The sequence below is a fragment of the Nicotiana sylvestris genome, chromosome 3, assembly GCF_000393655.2.
Source record: "Nicotiana sylvestris chromosome 3, ASM39365v2, whole genome shotgun sequence".
Classification (NCBI taxonomy): Eukaryota; Viridiplantae; Streptophyta; class Magnoliopsida; order Solanales; family Solanaceae; genus Nicotiana; species Nicotiana sylvestris.
This window is the reverse complement of record NC_091059.1, coordinates 116,195,636-116,214,799: the sequence shown is the minus strand read 5'-3', so window position 1 is coordinate 116,214,799 and position 19,164 is coordinate 116,195,636. Positions and strand designations below refer to the sequence as shown.

Below are 19,164 nucleotides of genomic sequence, written 5' to 3'. Positions count from 1 at the left end.
AAAAGAATGATTGGAAGTGTAATCAAGAGCATTACACACTGCTAGATTAGATAGGAATCCAACTCCAAATATATCTAGCTCCCTGTGGATTCGATCCCGACCTTCTCGGGTAAAAACTGCATCGACCGCTCTTGCCACTCTATAGTGGTGTAGGGTTGGCTCTGATTAATATTCATGTAGAAGATGATGCTGATGGAAAGATTAAACTGGAAGCAGGGTATATTCTTGTAGAAGATTATATTAGATGGATGGTTAAGATGAAAGAAATGAATCTGAATAAGTGGATTATGCTCTTGTGCGTCGTCGTCGTCGGATTCGTGACACCTTGGGTGATGAATGAGAAGAAATATTGTTTTATTGGTAGGAATAGTTTAATTATTCTAAATTTTCTTTGTTGGAAGTGTCTTAGATCATGTAATGTTTAGTAATGTGATATTTATAAAGTTACGAGATGCGAGTTTAAGTCCATTACGCAACTAAATAGCTAGTTTATTAGTGGACCTAGTATTTATTACGCTACCAAGTATCTAGTTTATTACTAAACACATTATCTATTATGCAATCACTAGCTTGTTGTAATACAAAAAGGAAGTGCATCAAAATAAAGATTACAACAACAGTTAATCGACAAAAATAGTTTCATTACATAAAGATAGATCTATATATCCCAAATTACAACTAGTTCACCAAAAAAATTGTCTCATGACCAATTCAAATACAGGAATTAATGGAACATCCTAGTCATCTTCACCTGCTCCATCTGTTTCACTTTCTAACTCATCTTCAGCTTGTTCATCATCATCTTAGCAACTGATTTCTTCTTCATGTTACCTATATGTAAATTTTCAATATCACATCATTTGAATCTTACGATCCGAATAAGAAAAATAAGCCCCAATTCCAGCAAACAGATATGACCAGATGACAATCGACTACAAATTTATTTATAAATATTAGGTCGCCAGACTGATAAAAATTTAAAATACAAATCCCAAAGCTAGTCGACAAGAAAATATGATCACACATGCCATATAAGATATGGTTATACACAACTAAATCGAAATTACAAATGCAAATATACGAATCCCTCTACAAACTCCAAATCACAGTTGTAAGAAACGAAAAAAAAAATAAGAATTTAGGATTTACCCAAAATTGAAAATTTCTGAGGAAATATACAGTACTTGTTGGGTCTATATAGACGATTTAATACAAAATCAAAGTTTGACTCTTGTCGAAGGCCGTTGGAAACCACCATGGTCGAGTGGGTGTGAGAGAAGAGAGAAAAGAAAGAGAAATGGCAGAAAAATGAAGGAAATAAAGGTTTTCAAAGGTTAATAACTGACCCATAAGTTTTTAAAATATTAAAAAGGCTCCAACCCCTTAATCCACTCATTTAGTCATTTTTCAAACCAAAAAAATTTGAGGGAAAAAAATATCACATGACCCATTCAAGTTTTTTGAAGGTCTTTATGACAATTCTTCTCTAGATACTTCCTATTTAAAAGGCAAATGCAAAATGTTGTTATATCTTTGTATCATGTTCAGTAACTAACTTGAAGAAGCAATAGGAAGAATAAGATATGTGCCAAAATGAAAGAGAAGAAAGTTTTTTATTTGTTATTTTTTATTTCGCACCTGATTGCTCAATACCTACATGTAGAGTCCCGACTAATTCGAATTCGCGCCACATAAGATCCACTAACAAAATTATGTTTTCGATCTCAATTTTTGTCCTTTTTTCTTTAGCTACACTTTATCCAACAAAACCCTGTATAACAATGGATAATATACTCCTAGTGGCGCTTCTTCAAAAACCAGATCACCACCATCTTTAAAGTAAGTTGATTATCATGCACAACTTGTCTAAGCTTTTCCGAAAATGAAGATATATATTAACGAATAAAACAATAAATTAACAGACAAGTTCATGAAAAACAGCAGTATGGCCAGGTGAATGTGGTGGGGTTTACATTGAGTGTGCTTTCCATTTTTGCCATTATATCGTAAAATCCTTCTTCAAGAAGTAATTAATATACAGTTCTTCTCTATTATACTATAACGAGTTAATTTACTCGCGCTTAGCGCGATTGTAACAAACATTTAAATTTATGAAATATATCATTTTGATAATAAAGTGGAGATAGAACATATAAGTTTTAAGTAAAATGATAAATAAAAAATCGAGGTTTAATTATCTTCTATATTATAGACTTGGTAAAAGATATCTATAGTTGAACTAATTGAAACATACACTTGAAATGGAAACAACCACTTGAAAGACAACTAAAATTTTGACTTTGAGAATTAATTAAGTCACTATCATACCATGATCATTTGAGGAAGTATACACTGAACAATCAAGTATAACACAAATGAAATCTTAGTGCTTGTTGTATAAATCTCTCAACATCTCTCTAATAAAAGTGACAAAAGGAGGTGATGCCCTTGCAACGAATATAAGAGCGACAAATTTTTTCCTCTTGCCCGATGAGTTGAACGTTTATCACAAATAGAAATCATAAAAATTACATATTCTTTTTGAGAGTGTTAATTAAAGAATGATATACTAAATTGATTTTTTTTAAAAAGGATGGTACACCTTTGTTTGGATCATGGGATGATTATAATCTTTTCACAACACCTTCCTCACTTCAGTACTAATTCGAGTTTGTTTCAATTGCAATATATATGAATTTTCTTTTAACAAAAGTTACAAGACTTCATCGTTTTCTTGTTAGACTTTTTATAAATTCTTTATAGTCTGCAGGATTATTCCCCTTTTGGCCATGTCTCACATTAGCAACTGTTATTGTTGCTTTGGAGGGTTATTATTTGAATGTTCAGTTGTAACCCTGCATAAAAATAATAGTTGTATCATTAGTAAGTTGCAGTAGCATCATACATGCAAGACTGCAATATAGATATGCTTTATATCCATCTCGAAATATCAAGCAGAAAACCAAGAGATCTTCTATACATCAATATTGAGTGCAGAACATTCAACTCCAAAATTAATAGGATAGAAAAAAATTAGCAGGAAGGAGTTCTCAATCAGCATATCCAATTTAGGAAAAACCTTATCAGAATATTAAAGGTGTACCTTTTGTACTTGAATAAACTTATCAAGTACTGTACAAATTGGATAAAAAATTAAAGCAAGCAAAGGAATCATGAAGCTAAAAGATATCATACTCGGGTTTTTTTCCCTTGAAATCCTCTAAACTTTTAGGTTCAACTCATTTTTAACATGGAACTAATATAAGTCTTATATATAAAATGGAGCTACTAATAATTTTTCTCACTCGCTATGAACAGAGCACAAGTTCGACAGAGGTCTAAAAGTATGCCAAGTAAATTAACATAAAACCTATGAGATGTATGATTAGAGAGAAAGCTTCCATTCCATTAAATAGATGACTAAATGTAGACATATTAACAATGTCACTACTACTGCCAAAATAAACTCGAAACACCTTGAACAAAGTGAGGAAACAAACATAGATTAGAACAAAATTATGTCCAGAGGAAATCCAAAAGAGATAAATAAATAAATAAATAAATAAAAATGGTTGGTTATTTGATGATGGTGACATAGCTTGAGAAATAGGCTGAAAAATATATTTTGCTACGTGTCTACAAAAGCTTTTATACTGCTTCTGCAGATCATAAGAAACTAATTCCTTCTCCCACTCTAAGTATTTGATCTATTATCTTTGAAACCCGATTTGGATCCTTTCTCACCCACCCTTCTCCCCTCCCCGCCACTTCGTCTCTTTCTTTTAATTTTTTCTTTATTCATCCAATTTCTCTATAATTAGTCACTACTTGAATTTTTGCCTTAAGAAAGAAAGGGAAAGAGGACTATAATTCTTAACTGGTGGTGCTTTCAATTTTTTCAACAATTATATATAGTATTCTGATTATCTTAGTTTTTCTTTTTTTCAGTCTGTCTCTTGCAAATAACACTGTCAAGAAAATATTGGAAAGCCAAATGGGAAGGAAGAAGAAGATATAAAAGTTTCACTTGAATCTATACGGTTGGACTCATACTGTGCCAAAAGCTAATTCCACTTTTAAGATAAACACTGTGAAATCAAATAGAACGGGAAAAGGCAATGCTTAAAGTTTTTCACCGGAGTCCACATGCTTGGACTCTTTACTCTGCCAAAACCTGATATAAAAAGTAAAAAAAAAATATTAATACAGAGACACATGAAATAAATACCAATCAAGTATGAAAAAGTTGTACCAATCTGAATAGCATAATAATGATCGTGTCAAATTCAAATACGCATAAACCATATTCCTATAAAGTAACACAACTTGAACTATAAATACAAAGAATAAATAATCAAAGAGAAAAAGCAAATATTAGAGTGACACCAGACCAAGGAAAGTTCGAAAAATGCAGAATCATACCAAAGATGGAAGCTAGAATATTGTTCTTTTTCAAAACATAAACTCATAATTAGAATACCTAAAAAGCAAGAAACTCTGTAAAGATATCTTAGGAAAAATTCATTCACAACTATGTAATGATTGACAGGTATAAATATTTTAATGCTAACAAAGAAATGCAAGAAGCAGCAAAAAATATATACCAACCAACAGAGAAAACAAAAAGCTATTACCAAGTGCCCTTTACCAGACTCTCATGCCCCTTTGATCATGTTGAGAAGTGATGAAAAACTGAAACTTCTAAAATCCCTATTTATTACAACCAGAACCTCAAAAGTCAAGCAATAGACTAGAACTACAAAAGAACACATTTAAAACTAATCAAAATAATGGGAAATAAAAACGAATAAATATGAAAGTAATTATGTTATGAATGAGTTTAAGGGGAGGAAAGAACATACGTATATTACTTATTTAGATTGGATACAACTATTTAGAGAAGTCATATCAAATTAATTTTTCTTCTTTTAAATAATAAATTAATACATCCTAAAAATATAACAAAGGCAAATATTTGAGAATAAAATAAATAGAGATTCTGGCTTAGAAGAGGTGTCACGTCACCTCTTATATATATATATATATATATATATATATATATATGAAAGAGATGGGAAAGACTTCAAAAATTGAAAAATAAGCACATAATGTATTTTCGTTTGAAGAGCACATAAATTTGTATATACAACCAACATATAAACCGTAAGAAAAAGTTATCAAATTTGGCGAGTAAAGTGTCAAGCTTTTCAATCACAATTGTCAAAATTCAGCCACGAAAAAAGTTAAAACACTTATTTTGGGTTTCCTAATTGACTAATACGTATGATTAGCTACATGATACTAATATAATCCAAACCAAAAAAAATTATATCAACTTTTATGGAATTAACCAAATGAAGGGAAAACTCAAAGAAAAGAGCAGGGCATCAGTCTACCTTGTTGCTTTCGTTGTAAAACTTTGACACAAATCAATACCATTTCTCATTTACCACTAAAGAAAATAAAGGAACATGGGCAAAAGAATCAGCAAATTAATGTGTTTGTCTATTTTTCATCTAAAGAACCGTATTGATTGATATAATTAAGTGCTAACGATTATGTAAAGAAACATATTATAAATTTACTGAGATGGTACAAACGTCGGGTGTGAATAAATTTTAACAATAAAATATTTATCATTAAGATAGCTAATATTGGTCTAGAAACTTATCAAATTCGTAAGTTTATGTTAGTGTCTCAGTGAAAACATTCGGATAGTAGGCACAGTAATTAAGTAGAAGTAGATCTTGATATAAAAAGTAACTTAGAAGAGAAAGGGAGAAGGAAGACATTACCAACAAATGATAATAGTGGTTGATCTTTTCCTAGAATAGGACGAGTCTCTCTCACTTTATGGTCGAATCAGCAAGAAAGTGAAGCCAAGTTACCAAAATTTTGAACCTTTGGAGAGGACATATACCGGAAACACAATCCAATATGAAGAGAGCAGAAAGTAAAAGAATATAAGATTTGAAAGAGACATTTCGGGTCAGAAATTTTAGAAGAAATTAACTTCTTGTATTTGATAGATTTTAAAAAAACAAAAAAGCTACCAGGTTTTTTTTTTCTTCTTCTTCTTAATTTACCAACTTAAATGGGAACTTTTGAATTCCGATTCAGATGACCGGTGCTGCAATTCTGACAGTGAGGTAGATGGATTTCCAGAGATTGGAGTCAAAAGAAAAGGGTCGTTAGAACTTAGAAGAAAGAAATATATGAAACAAAACAGAAACAACCTTTTTTTCTTCATAGTAGAGAGAAGAGGATCAGCGTTTTGAATTATCGTAGGGAAGAAGAAAGACCTTGTTAAAAATTATAGGGTTACGACTGGCGGTGAAAAGAAGAAACGTTTGGGTTTTTCTAATAAATTAACCGTGGTTTTTGTCTTAGGTAAATAAGAATAAATTAAAGAAAACTCTAAAAAATTGTGAAAAAAGACAAAGACAATCCCTATGGGTCAATGGCCCTCAATTATATATGTATAGATTTAAGTATTTTGGAAGTGGAACCATATAATTCAATATAATATAATAAAGGAGAAAGTTTCCTTTATTCTTTCCTTTGGGCATTAAACATGCACTTTCCATTGGGCGTGTTGGGTAAGATAAAGGATCAGAAAAGGCAACAATGCGTGCAAAGTGCTTAAGGAATGACTCATTTTAATATTAAGCCAAACAACATCATAATCAACTTGTGATATGGAATTGGTATTATACACTCACCAATTCAATCAAAATGTTTCTCCATCAGAAACCACCAAACAAGCTCCAGCTAACCTTTACATGGGATGTCCTTCTCTTTTTATATTTTTATATGATATGGTGTTCGGGTCAGTTTTCGCACACGATTATGCAGATGAAAAAAAGTTGTTTACATCCTCTGTTTTAATTTATGTGATGATATTTGATTGGACACGAAGTCTAAAAGAGATAGAAAGACTATTGAAATTTGTAGTCTAAAATAAAGCATAAAACTTTTTGCTTATATATCATCACATTAAGAGTAAAATGATTTTGAAGTTAAATTGTATTTAAATTTAAAAAATAATTATTCTTTTTAGGACGGATTAAAACAAAATAAGTTCATACAAATTTAAATTAATACAGCATTTTTTGTATGCTAGTATGTACACGTGCAGAGAGGAGAGGGAGCAGCTTGATATAATCGCAGACGTAAGACAAACGAGAATACAGTAAACAAATCAGTACAGTAAACTTGTAAATCTTATGGTGTTAGACTTTCCGAACAATGACAAAACTGGCGTTCAATAATTTCAATGATAGGAAATGGCTCTTCTTTGTCTTGTAGCTGGAACACTCTGTCTTTTCTAATGTTTAAGCTTTTAATCCAAAATAAAAAATAAAAAATATCATAACATAATTTGTCAAAACATCGTGGTACATGTACCCGGTTGGTGGCGATTATGTCTTGTGGATCCTTTGGAGCTTCAACTGTCACCAGATTTTCTGAAATTGAGACTAAACGTCATTCTCTAAATTTTCAACTAAATGGCTGCCCGGTTCACTAAGCTTCCGCTATGTGCCGGGTTCGGGGAAGTGCCGGACCACAAGGGTCTATTCAACTACATTTTACAAATTTTTCGGTCATTTCACAATGTAGCACCTTAATCCATTCATCCCCTTGTTAAATGACAATAGTGAATCTTGAGTATGATATTGGAAGCTAATCTTCAGGATCCAGAAACTTGTCTCTGATTCTTGAGGTTAAAAGTTATGACCATTTTCCGAATAACTCAACACCATCTTCATAATTCTTGCCAATTGATATAAGCTTCACTAAATTTTCTTGCTATGATTGTACATAGGGAATTAAGACATATTCCCTGAAAGCAATTTTCTCACAACAAGTCAATCTGTTATATCAGCGCCATATCGATCAATTGGAACTCACTCACAGGTCCTGCCTCGAGTGAATCGATTGTTCATTTTACCTTCCAATTTCTTCAAGTTTGCTAACGACCTGCTTTATAGTAGGCCTAAGAGCAGGTGAAGGAGAACAACAAGCCATTGCAAGCTGAAGGAATTCATAAATATGATCTTCACTAACCGCCCTTTGCTCTTCATTTTGGCTAAGTAGAATCTTCGGATGATAAAAGTCGATAACCCTATGATCAAGAATTGCACTTTGAACAGCATTAGGCAAATAAATATCCTTATCAAGATTTGGTTTCCTGTAGAATGGTTCTTTTCCTGTTAGTAACTCTAACAAGATAATCCCAAGGCTATAAATATCAGTTTCTTCGCTAACTTCTTTCATCTTGATCAATTCAGGGGCTTTGTATCCTTGAGCTGCTGAAGCTTCAAGCATTTCTTGGCCTGCAGTTGGATTCAGGACGAGATGCAAGCCAAAATCGGACACATATGGTCTGAAGTGACGATCCAAAAGTATGTTACTCGACTTGAGGTTTCCATGGATTATGGGAATTTCTAAATCTGTGTGAAGATAGTCCAGTCCTCGAGCAATGCCAATGGAGATCCTACATATGATGTGCCATCTATGAGCCTCACCATTCCCATCTGTTACAAGTAGATGCATAATTTTCTGCTCAGTAAAACAGATGCATATTCGACAAAATAATCAATTGAAACCTAAAACATTTTGTGTACTTGAGAGTGGTTGAAGTTCATAGGCAAAAAAAGGGCAGCTCGGTGCATAAGACATCCCGCGTTCACGCAGGGTCCGGGGAAGGGCCGCACCCTAAGGGATATGACGTAAAGAGCCTAACCTAAAACAAACATTAGTGAGTGCTTCCACTATTCGAACCCGTGACCTATAGATCACATGAAGACAACAATACCGTTGTTCCAAGGCTCCCGATCTCTTAACACGACAGGAAATGAATGAAATTATAATTTTGACAAAGTGCCTACTATTAGGTTCTTAGGGAAAATGACAAGAAAACTGAGATATTAATTAAACAAGATATGTTGAAAGTATTAGACTGCACGTGTGTAGCTTTTAAATATGCAGAAGAAAACAAATTCCACCTAAAATCCAGAAAGTACTACCACTAAGCTAATTTTTCCAACACACAAAACCTGTCCAAAGGACACAACTATAGAGAAAGATTAAATCACCGCCAAAATACTTAAATAAAAAAAAATGAAAAAGTGAGGAGTAAAAGAAAAAGAAAAGGTCAAAGTTCCATTTCATTGTTAAATTAAAGAGCTATGCTCTCCAGATTCAGAAATAGTATCTTTTTTGAGAAGTCACAAAAATAGCAAGTATATTTACCATCAAAATTGAAGGGGGAGAAAGGAAACAATTAAAGAACCTCAAACTTTAAACCGCATATAGGGATCTAATAATGGAAACGCCATAAAAACAGAAAATATAGTTTAATACTCATTCCAGTTGTGAGAAAATGATTGACAGAGACCCTTTGCAAGGCACCAAATAGCAATTATTGGTAAAAAAAAAATTGTACTCCTTTGAAACCCAAGAAGAAAAAACAGAAATTAAAACGTTTATCAACCTGTGAAAATCAAGCATCTCCTGCCAGATGTTACAATCCTTAAAATGATGTATTTTCCTTTCTTTATTCTATTTCCAAGACCCAAAAAAAAACATATTCTTGAAATTTTGTTGAACACACCACATCAGAGGCAGCTTAATAGTTTTACTCTCGAAAATTCTTAGCATGATGAATTCATTATACTTATAAGGTTATAAATGCAAAATTTAATGTTTACTACTCCTTGCACACAGGCTAAAAGAAAGAAAAAGCTTTGTGGGGTGTGACTAAAAGAATTTATTAAAGAAAATTTCAAAATTAAATTATTTTCAAATATAACATCAAAAAGGTGTCACAAATACATTAATATTAATGTTTGACGTGTCGAAAATAGGGATTCAGTTGAAGCAAGATCATGAGACGAAAGCCAAATACTAAATTTTACCTCTAATCAATTGGGCTAAGGTGCCATGCCGATAAAAAGGATGAACCATCAATTTCTCTCCTCTTGGCCCTGCGTAAAATGCACACAATGGCACCAAATTAGGATGCCTTAATGACCCCAAAAGTTCCATTACAGGCACAACTTCTTTCATTGTCACAGTGCAAGCTGGTCTCAAGAATCTCAATAATGTAAGCCTATCAATACTCAGCAAAGTAGCTCTGTACAAAGTTCCATAACTTGATTTCCCAATAACTTCACCTGGAGCATCCAATATATCATACACAGTTAGATCTTCACCATCTTTAAACTTTATCAACAAATCTTTTTCAACCCCATCTCTTTCTTTAACCTCTAAGCTAGCTTCTATATCTCTAGAAACAGTTTCTCCTCCTTTTCTTCTACAACAATAGATCATGACCAACAGAATAATTATAGCAGTTACTGAACTTGGTACTATAATAAGTATGAGCATATGCTTGTGTTCCATTCTTTAATGACAAATTCTGTCACTTGGGTGTACTAAAATGGTGTAAAGATTGAATCTTTATGACATTTTAAAGGAAAAAAGGAAGATCCAAGATGTGGTAGAATGTTAAAAATGTGAAATCTTGAAAGTGTAAATGAAGGCCAAAAGTGGAATGTTATTATCATATGGGTATATTTTCATGGAAATGGAACAAGAGAAATGTAAAGTGAAATGGGGTTGCGGAGATTGTGGGGAAACTCATGGATTTTTCGGAAACAGTTGGAAAACAAAATCTAGAAAGAGTAATAATGGAAGGTGACTTTGGCGCTGCCGCAGACAGAGGAAAAGAGAGAGAGAGAGAGAAAAGGAAGAAGAAGTCAGAGAGAGGGAGTTGGCAAGAGAAAGAGTGAACAGATGGAACCATGTGCCTGTTTTATGGAATTGATTTCTTGATCTGATGTTTATGCTGTATCTTTTTACTTATTAATTGTCCCCCGTATTAATGTCAGACCTAATAGTAGTAGTACTATTTATGAAGAAGTAAAGAACTTTGATAAAATACTACACTTAGGGGTCTTTTGGTAGGGTATATTGATAATTCTCGGATTAATAATGACGTTTGAGATTATTTTTTATCGATTGTTTGATTTGGTATATTAAAAATAATATGCATTGTATTATTTTTTTTAAAAAAATTATTTATTTACAAAAATGTCATCCACATTTGTTGGAAAAGGTTTTGAAATGACAGCTCTATCTTCGTACATGCTTTTCATGTATTAAAAATCATGGTATTGCTAATGTCATGGTTTGCTATGTATAAGAATAATATTGAATAGAGTGTATAGCTAATATTGTACTAGTTATACATAGGTTAAAAAGCACTGCCAAACAAAAAATTAATAATATAAAGCTAATAGCCTAATACATGTATATTTTACCTAATATATCCTACCAAACTACCCATTAATCTATGTCATTTTCATACTTCTTACTCAACCTCTCTTTGAGAAGGGAAAAGGATATAGAAGGGATAATATTTTAAACGTTATTCTCTTGAAAGTCCGAGAGCACTTGTTGGTGGTGGCATAAAGGCCCACAAATTGGAATCACACTCCTACAAACGAAAGAGGACTCCACGAAGTATCCTTTGCCTCTTTAGACCATTTTCTTGAGAATGACAAATCCCAACCTATAAGATACGATCACTACTCAATAATTTTCCTTTTTTAGGTTTAATCATCTGCTATCTTGAACTCATCAATTTGAGCTTAGTGTTCATTTTAAAGGGAAACGTTGCCTACTAGAATTTTCTTTTTAATTTTAGAATTGAAATTAAAATCTTTATTTAAGAAATCGATGATACTATACAATAACTAAAGGAAAAGAAACAAACGCATACAGACGAAAAAGAAGACGATGACGTGCAGGAGGAAGAAGCTGTAGCAAAGAAAAAAGTGATACAAATCATAGAAGTATAATGGAAAATAAAGGGGAGTAGAAAATGGTCCAATCTATATGGATCCAGGAAGAACGTAGTGACATTACTGTTTGTCTCTTGTGTCCAAGCCCTTGGAAAGTGGGGAAAAAACGTCAGTATAAAAATGCCATTACAACGAGACAGAGAAACAAGGTGGCATGCTTTCCTATTGCTTTATTTCACTTTTGTACTTCGTATTGATCTTTGAATTTTGACCAATGTTTTTAGTGCTACAACAATTTCTATGCATTTTTCCCTTCTTTTTTATTTCGTGAAATAAAACCATGATTAATCATGAATCACTCCCTCCGATTCATTATAAGTGACTTTGTTGTTATTTTATTTTGTCCAAAATAAGTGTTTTTTTATATAATCAAAAAGAGATTAATTTTATTTTTTTAAAATTTGCCCTTATTTACATATCTCAATGTGTTAAAGTTAAAAATATGCAAATGTAATGAAGTCAAACTACCTTTTTTTTTTCCACTAGAAGTGTATTTTCTTAAGGAGTGTGCCAAAGACCAAAAAATCACTTATTATGGACTGGGACGAGTAATAATCTTTATGCGGGTTGCTAATCTACCACAACCTTTCCCCTTCATTCGGGTTGGGCCCGACAATATGAGTTAGCTCATATGGGCGGAGTTTAAAAAAAGAGGAATTTTTATAAACCACTATAGTTTAGAGCTTAATAACTAAAATTTCCGTGATTACCATTCACAGCTACTGTTCAATTGTTACTAACTTGTATCACTTGTATTCAAACGCGCAACAAATACAACATGTGCCAACGGTATTCATTCGCGTAACGATACAACTTGTATCAATTGTATTCGTTCGCGTAATTGTGTTCATTCGTGCAACAAATATAAGATGTATCAACTGTAACCAAGGCGAAATTCAAGGGTGTATGCAAATGATACAACTTGTATCAACTGCATACAGGAATATATATATAAAGGATACAACCTGTATCGATTGTATTTGTTCGCACAACGAATACAACTAAAGCGAAATACAGAAATACAAAAAAATAAAATATTCTTGTTGCGATTCAAACTTTATACTGTATGAGAGCTTGTTGCTCTCTTGTTTCAGTTTAAAATAATTAATCTCTTATTTCATGAATTTGCTATAAAATTCAAATATAGCTATGAATGGTAAATTTGCTGAAAGCTTAACTACGAATGATAAATACAATATAAATGTTTGATGTGTCACATAATTTTCCCTTTATAAAATCATGACCAAGACTCATTTTTTTTATGCTCAAAGACGAATTCAGATTTATTTAAGTAATGATTCAATATTTAAAGTTTTTATAAATTTTGGATTGATGTAACGGTATTTGACTCGGCATGGAGTTTAAGGGAAAAAAATATTTGATATCTGTGGTCTAAAATAAATAATAGATATTTGTATGGCTATAAATCATTTCATTAAGAGTAAACTAGAAATTCTAAAGGTAAACTATTTCTAAATTAGAAAAATTAGCATTCTTTTGTGAATTATGACTAAAAAAGGTGTGTCGCATAAATTGAGACCGAGAAACTATTTGTTAAAATTAAAATTTTGGTGAATCTTCACATATACATGTGGTTCATACCGAAAATGTTAATCGAAATTGATAAATGTCATGGGGTACCTAATACCTCTCTCCAACACTACAAAATTAACTCTGACCATCAAATTTGACCCTTATTTCTCAATTTAAGACCTTATCGACCCTTTCTCAAGTTTCTTTATTGAAAAAATGCATTTTCGTTTTCAATATGAGAATGATACATTGGACTTATTAATTAGGTGGTAATTTTTTCTTTCAAAATTAGGTGATAGTTCACTGTCTTAATTATTAGTCGTGATCATAAATTACTGCGCCCACTTTCATATTTGTTCTTCTTCACTTTTTTTTTCTTCTTTTTTTGGGTTACATTGGTATAATTCTCTTTTCCTAGCATAATCAAGAGGATTGGCCCCATCCAACGACATGAAGATGATTGCAAGCCTAAAAAAATTGTACTACATATATTGTGGCCCATAATTTCATCCCTATGTATTTTAAATTTTCAAATTTTCAATCTTAATTGAATTAAAGACTTGCAAAATTAATTTTCAAGATAGCCAAAATAAATAAAAAACAGCTCATGGATTGCAACAACTACTTCATCGAATACTATTATGTACCTTAATAATGTACAACTGCTTTTTGGTCACTAATCAATTTGGTTGGAATTGATCTTTAAAATAATATCTCGTTGTAGGAAAGGTGCACTTACTCTCTTCCCGTATATATTAATTTCGTTACTTCAATTTATGCTTTCTTTTTCATAAGCCAAACATTAATTTTCTGGTTTCTCTTCTTATAATTAATAAGAATGCTATATTATTATGTAATTGATTTATTGTGGTCTCAATGTAGCTTTCACATTGTACATTTAGTTTTAAACTATATATGAAAGCATTCGAGATTTAACACATTAGACAAAACACAATCATCTAGTTTAAAATAAAGGGGTTATATTTTAGTTCTTAAAAGTCTACAAGATACAAGATATAAGTTCTTGATTTGGTGGGTTTTCTTTCTTCTTATTTTCCTTTTTGAAGTTGCAACTTCTTTTGATAACTCTTTTTGTCCTGCCAAATTTGGAACCATACTGTTGAGAAACTTCCAAAGTAGGTGAGGGCAAGAAAGGAATTATGAATGTGATGAAAGTAATTAATAGGTGACATTATTTTTATTATGGATGAGTTTGTTAGGAAATATAAATATCAAACTCGCTATAAATGGGATGCATAATAAGCTACTTGCATGACATCTCTTCTAACACTATGTTATATATATATATAACCTTTTTATAACAACACAATAAAACTTTAAAGCATGTTATAATCATTTCGATAAATGATCTCTAATCAATTACATCGGTACCAAATAATTGACTAAAGTTCTCCATATTGTTCCATGAATAAAATCAATATTGCAATTTCCAACCCGACTTCCTCTAGAAAACCACAAGAAAGAGAAGGAAAAAAGGGATATTGAGCTATGGTTAGATGTGAAGCAGGAAGCAAATGCTGTTGACCTAAGATATTTGCTCATACTGCAAGCATTTATTGTGAGATATTTGTTGAACACTTAGATGTTCGTTCGATTAATGGTTAATTAATGAGATAGAAAATTTTAAAACAATACTCCCTCCGGTCCACTTTAATTAACTTTTTGGCTATTCTTCACACGTATTAAGGAATTCACATTTTAGTATTAATTAATAATAAAATTGATCATATTAATCTTACTTTGCTCATTGGAACTATAGTCACACCACTTTTTTTCCGTAGGGGATAGGGAATTTTTCCAATTAAAGTGACATTAATCGAAATGAGATTATTTATATTCAAATTCAGAGTCGCCACTTGGAATAATTTATGGTGTTCCAAGTCACTGGTTTATTTTAAATCCCAAATCGAGGAAGTTGACTCTATTTTTGGTCAGCGAACACAGAAGACCGGGTAAGGAATTTTGTTAACCTGGGAGAAGGTATTAGACATTCCCGGGTTCCGTGGTTTTAGCACGGTCGCTCAACTATTAATAATTAGCCTAATTATCTTATTTATTATATGTTTTAAACTATTGTGCATTTTTAACTTCTAACCGCTTTTAATTATTTAAACAATTATGGAATTTGTTGAACAAGCCACGATGTCGTACACTTGTTTGTTTTTGCACACATTGTGAGTCGCATCACGAGAACCGTGCCTACGATTTACAACATGTTTATTTTATTATTATTTGAAGTTGTGGTCGGGTCACATGAAATGTACACCCGAATTGGAATTTATATATCGTGACTATGCCACGAAAACCGTACCCATAGTCACGATGATTCATTTACGCGCCTAAAAGTTTGCCTACCCACGTGTGGTCGGCCCAAGCATATTCCTAGCGATCAAAGCGAACCAAATAACACAATTAACATGATAAATTCAATTTTTTTATTTGATGTCCAATCCCACATTCAAAACAACGAAAATGCCAATTACCTTTACCTAAGTGTGATGCTATATCTTTCTGACAATTAATAAAACTACAAAATATCTAAAACAAATAAACTATATATGAGAACAGAGAAGCCGAATATTTATGAACAAACTAGCGTAGATTAAAACTGGAAAGAGTCATTCCATGACCCATTAAATCCAAAACCCTTACTTCAATATTTTCTTCTTTATCTTAATTAAACTTAGTAACAGATTAATGATTCAACAATCACAAAATTTCTTAGTTCTTAAACTAACGAGAATTGAACATCAAAATAATACGAATACCATCCAAACAAATACGCAAATAATCTCAAGCAAATACGTACAAATTCGCTTCATTCCATCCAAATAATTATAAGAACACACATAATTAAAGAAGAGAAGAGTATGAAATGGACCTCACAAAGGCGTCGTCTGATTTCCTTAAATATTTCAAAATTGTACATGATCGTTAAGCCGATACCGAGCACATTACAGAATGAACAGTAATTGACGCGAAACTTGATCCGCTAGACCGAAACTTAGAACAAGATATTGTCGCTGATCGTAAACCTCAACAATCTTGAAATTGGAAAGGATTTGATCTTGTTTCTGGGATGTGGATTTATATGACTGTAAATGGTTGAAGACATGGGTGTTTATGGGTCTTTCATGGTAGTGTAAAGGTGGAGATACAATGGTTTTCAATGGTGAGAATAGGAGGTGATTTAAGGTAGAGTCATGGTGTTTTTGCTGGAAATGGAAGTTATGAAGATTATACTTGTGGAAGAAAGTTGCAGTTGTATGTGTGAGTGGTCATTAATGGAGTGAGAACAAGGTGAGAGTGTGTTGTTGGTGGTTGCGACTTTGTCTGTGTGTGTGGTCGTGGCTGGCTTAGGACAGCGAAATTGGTTTCTCAAATGAGAGATGAAGATTTTGGATACGAAAAATCCGATCGTCTTCTCAGGTGGGGTGGTCTGCCGTTCTAGCTTAGAGTGTAGGTATTAGAGATTAGGTTAAGTTTTGATTATAATTGGGTTTAAATATGGGTGTAAAGGGTATTGGGCTCAATGTTTTAGGCTATCCAAAATTGGGCCTTTCCAACCCAAAATCTTAATTGTTTTCCGACAAATAATGTAAAATCTATACTATAAAATACATAACTAACTCTAATTAACTAAAATAAATTATATTACATTGTGAAACTATTTTTGGTATTTTTCAAGACTATATAAAAATAGATAAAAATAGGTGAAAATAGTATTACTACATTAAGTACTAATTAACCTTAAATTAAATAGACTTGAAGCTATTTTTGTGTTTTCGATTTTTTAAAATACTAAATAAAATAATAATAAAATTAGTATATTGGAATCCTAGAAAAATTCAAATAACTCAAATAAATATATAAAATATGTGAAACTGCTAATATAGCTTGAAGATGTGGCGGGTCAAAAATTATATGTATACAGCTGCCCCTATTTGACTGGAAACACGAAGAATTTTCAGACAAAGAACGACGAGATAGGATTTTTGACCCGACCATTATTTAAAGAGACCAAAAACTAAAAGAAAAGAGAATGTGACCGAGCCCTGATATCTGAGCTGCCTACCTATCCTTAGTTATAAAGGAATCATGCCATGTGTAGTTCAGAAGTGAATGAGGTGATGGAGTGTGTGGAGAGGATGAGAGATTCGAGTGAGATAACGTCCAAGGCTCCGGTCCGTGGTCATGTTATTACATCAAAAATCAAAATTAAAAAGACTAACTAAGCCTATCAGCTATGAGTTACAAGATTCTTATCTATGAGTCTTCTGAAGCTTGATCTTGAGTCTTGGTTGGTTCTTTTGCGGACTCTGATCTGAATCTTAATGCTTGTTAGCTGCAGGTGTTAGTTCATTCTTACACGGCTTCTTCGGATCAAGACCGGATATGCAGTGCTCGTGACTTTAGCCATATCTTGAGCAGTTCACATCTTTCATCTGCTTCTGCATTTGGATTCACTTCCCTCTTTTTTCTCTTTTTTTTTGGATTGAGACTTCTTCTTTGGTCATCTCAAACCCCCGTGCCTCGAGGTAGAAACCTTATTCTTCAGGCAACTCGCGCTACTTCCGATTTGAAGCTTGAAATAAATTTCTTCATTCTCCAGGTGGGCGCCTACTACTATAGCAAAACAGACAAAACAAAAGAAACCTTTCTACCCCAGTTTGCACTAGGAAGATTTGTGAGTTGTTAGAAGAACTATAAATCACCTATGATGCTGATGAAGGATGCAATGATGAGAGTAAAATTAAAGACTCGACTAGGATGTGCGTCTCCTAGGAATGAAACTTGAATAACCCAAACTAGGAAGTGTGTCTCCTAGATTTGAGATTGAGCTTGCGGAAAACTATAAACTAAGCTTGACTAAAGTAAAAACTGACCCCATTTTCCAGACGGGACCCCTGATTTCAAGAAAACTAAAGATTGGTAACTTAAGAAAATTAAAATTTGACCCTTTTTTTTCAAATTCAGACTTCCTCTTCTTCTCTTTTTAAAGAAATTATTATCCTAGGAGAAAATTCATCAGACTAGGTTTTAATCTTAGGAAAAAGATTCATCAGACTAAGACTTTGATCCTAGGAGACAATTCATTAGACTAGGTTTTTTGTTATCTTAGGAGAAAGATTCATCAGACTAAGATTTTTATCCTAGGAGAAAGTTTCATCAGACTAGGTCTTCTATCTTAGGAGAAAGATTCATCAGACTAAGATTTTGATCCTAGGAGAAAGTTCATCAGACTATGTCACTTTTTTTTTGTGGTATCTTAGGAGAAAGATTCATCAGAATAAGATTTCTATCCTATGAGAAAGTTCATTAGACTAGGTCGCTTTTTTTGTGGTATCTTAGGAGAAAGAATCATCAAACTAAGATTTCTATCCTAGGAGAAAGTTCATCAGACTATGTCTTCTATCTTGGGAGAAAAATTCATCAGATTAAGACGTTTATCCTACGAGAAAGAATCATCATACTAGTTTTTTTTGTTATCTTAGGAGAAAAGATTCATCAGACTAAGATTTCTATCCTAGAAGAAAGTTCATCAGACTAGGTCTTCTATCTTAGGAGAAAGATTCATCAGACTAAGATTTCGATCCTAGCAGAAAATTCATCAGACTAGGTTCTTCTATTTTTTTTTTGGAATCTTACGAGAAAAATTTATCAGACTAAGATTTCTATCCTAGGAGAAAATTCATCAGACTAAGTTTTCTATCTTAGGAGAAAGATTCATCAGACTAAG

The 19,164-nt window shown here is 32.5% G+C and overlaps 1 protein-coding gene and 1 long non-coding RNA gene across 2 annotated transcripts; both read right to left on the bottom strand.

The window, feature by feature from the left end:
• Window positions 1-3,995: 3,995 nt before the first annotated feature.
• On the bottom strand, window positions 3,996-6,439 carry LOC138886903 (uncharacterized). Its single transcript, XR_011405862.1, has 2 exons — window positions 5,796-6,439; window positions 3,996-4,174 (listed from the first exon to the last, which is right to left on the bottom strand). It is a non-coding gene; the product is annotated as an uncharacterized lncRNA (long non-coding RNA).
• An 810-nt stretch (window positions 6,440-7,249) lies between these two features.
• Window positions 7,250-10,782, bottom strand: LOC104236915 (putative kinase-like protein TMKL1). Its single transcript, XM_009790961.2, has 2 exons — window positions 9,921-10,782; window positions 7,250-8,537 (listed from the first exon to the last, which is right to left on the bottom strand). Exons 1-2 carry the CDS (start codon window positions 10,405-10,407, stop codon window positions 7,948-7,950), a joined length of 1,077 nt encoding a protein of 358 aa, XP_009789263.1. The 5' UTR covers window positions 10,408-10,782; the 3' UTR covers window positions 7,250-7,947.
• Between the last annotated feature and the right edge of the window lie 8,382 nt (window positions 10,783-19,164).

Coding starts and splice junctions, on each gene's coding strand:
- LOC104236915 (XM_009790961.2), bottom strand. CDS start 10,407: ATGGAACACAAGCATATGCTCATACTTATTATAGTACCAAGTTCAGTA. Junction 8,538..9,920: donor CTTAGCCCAATTGATTAGAG/GTAAAATTTAGT, acceptor TACTTGTAACAG/ATGGGAATGGTGAGGCTCAT.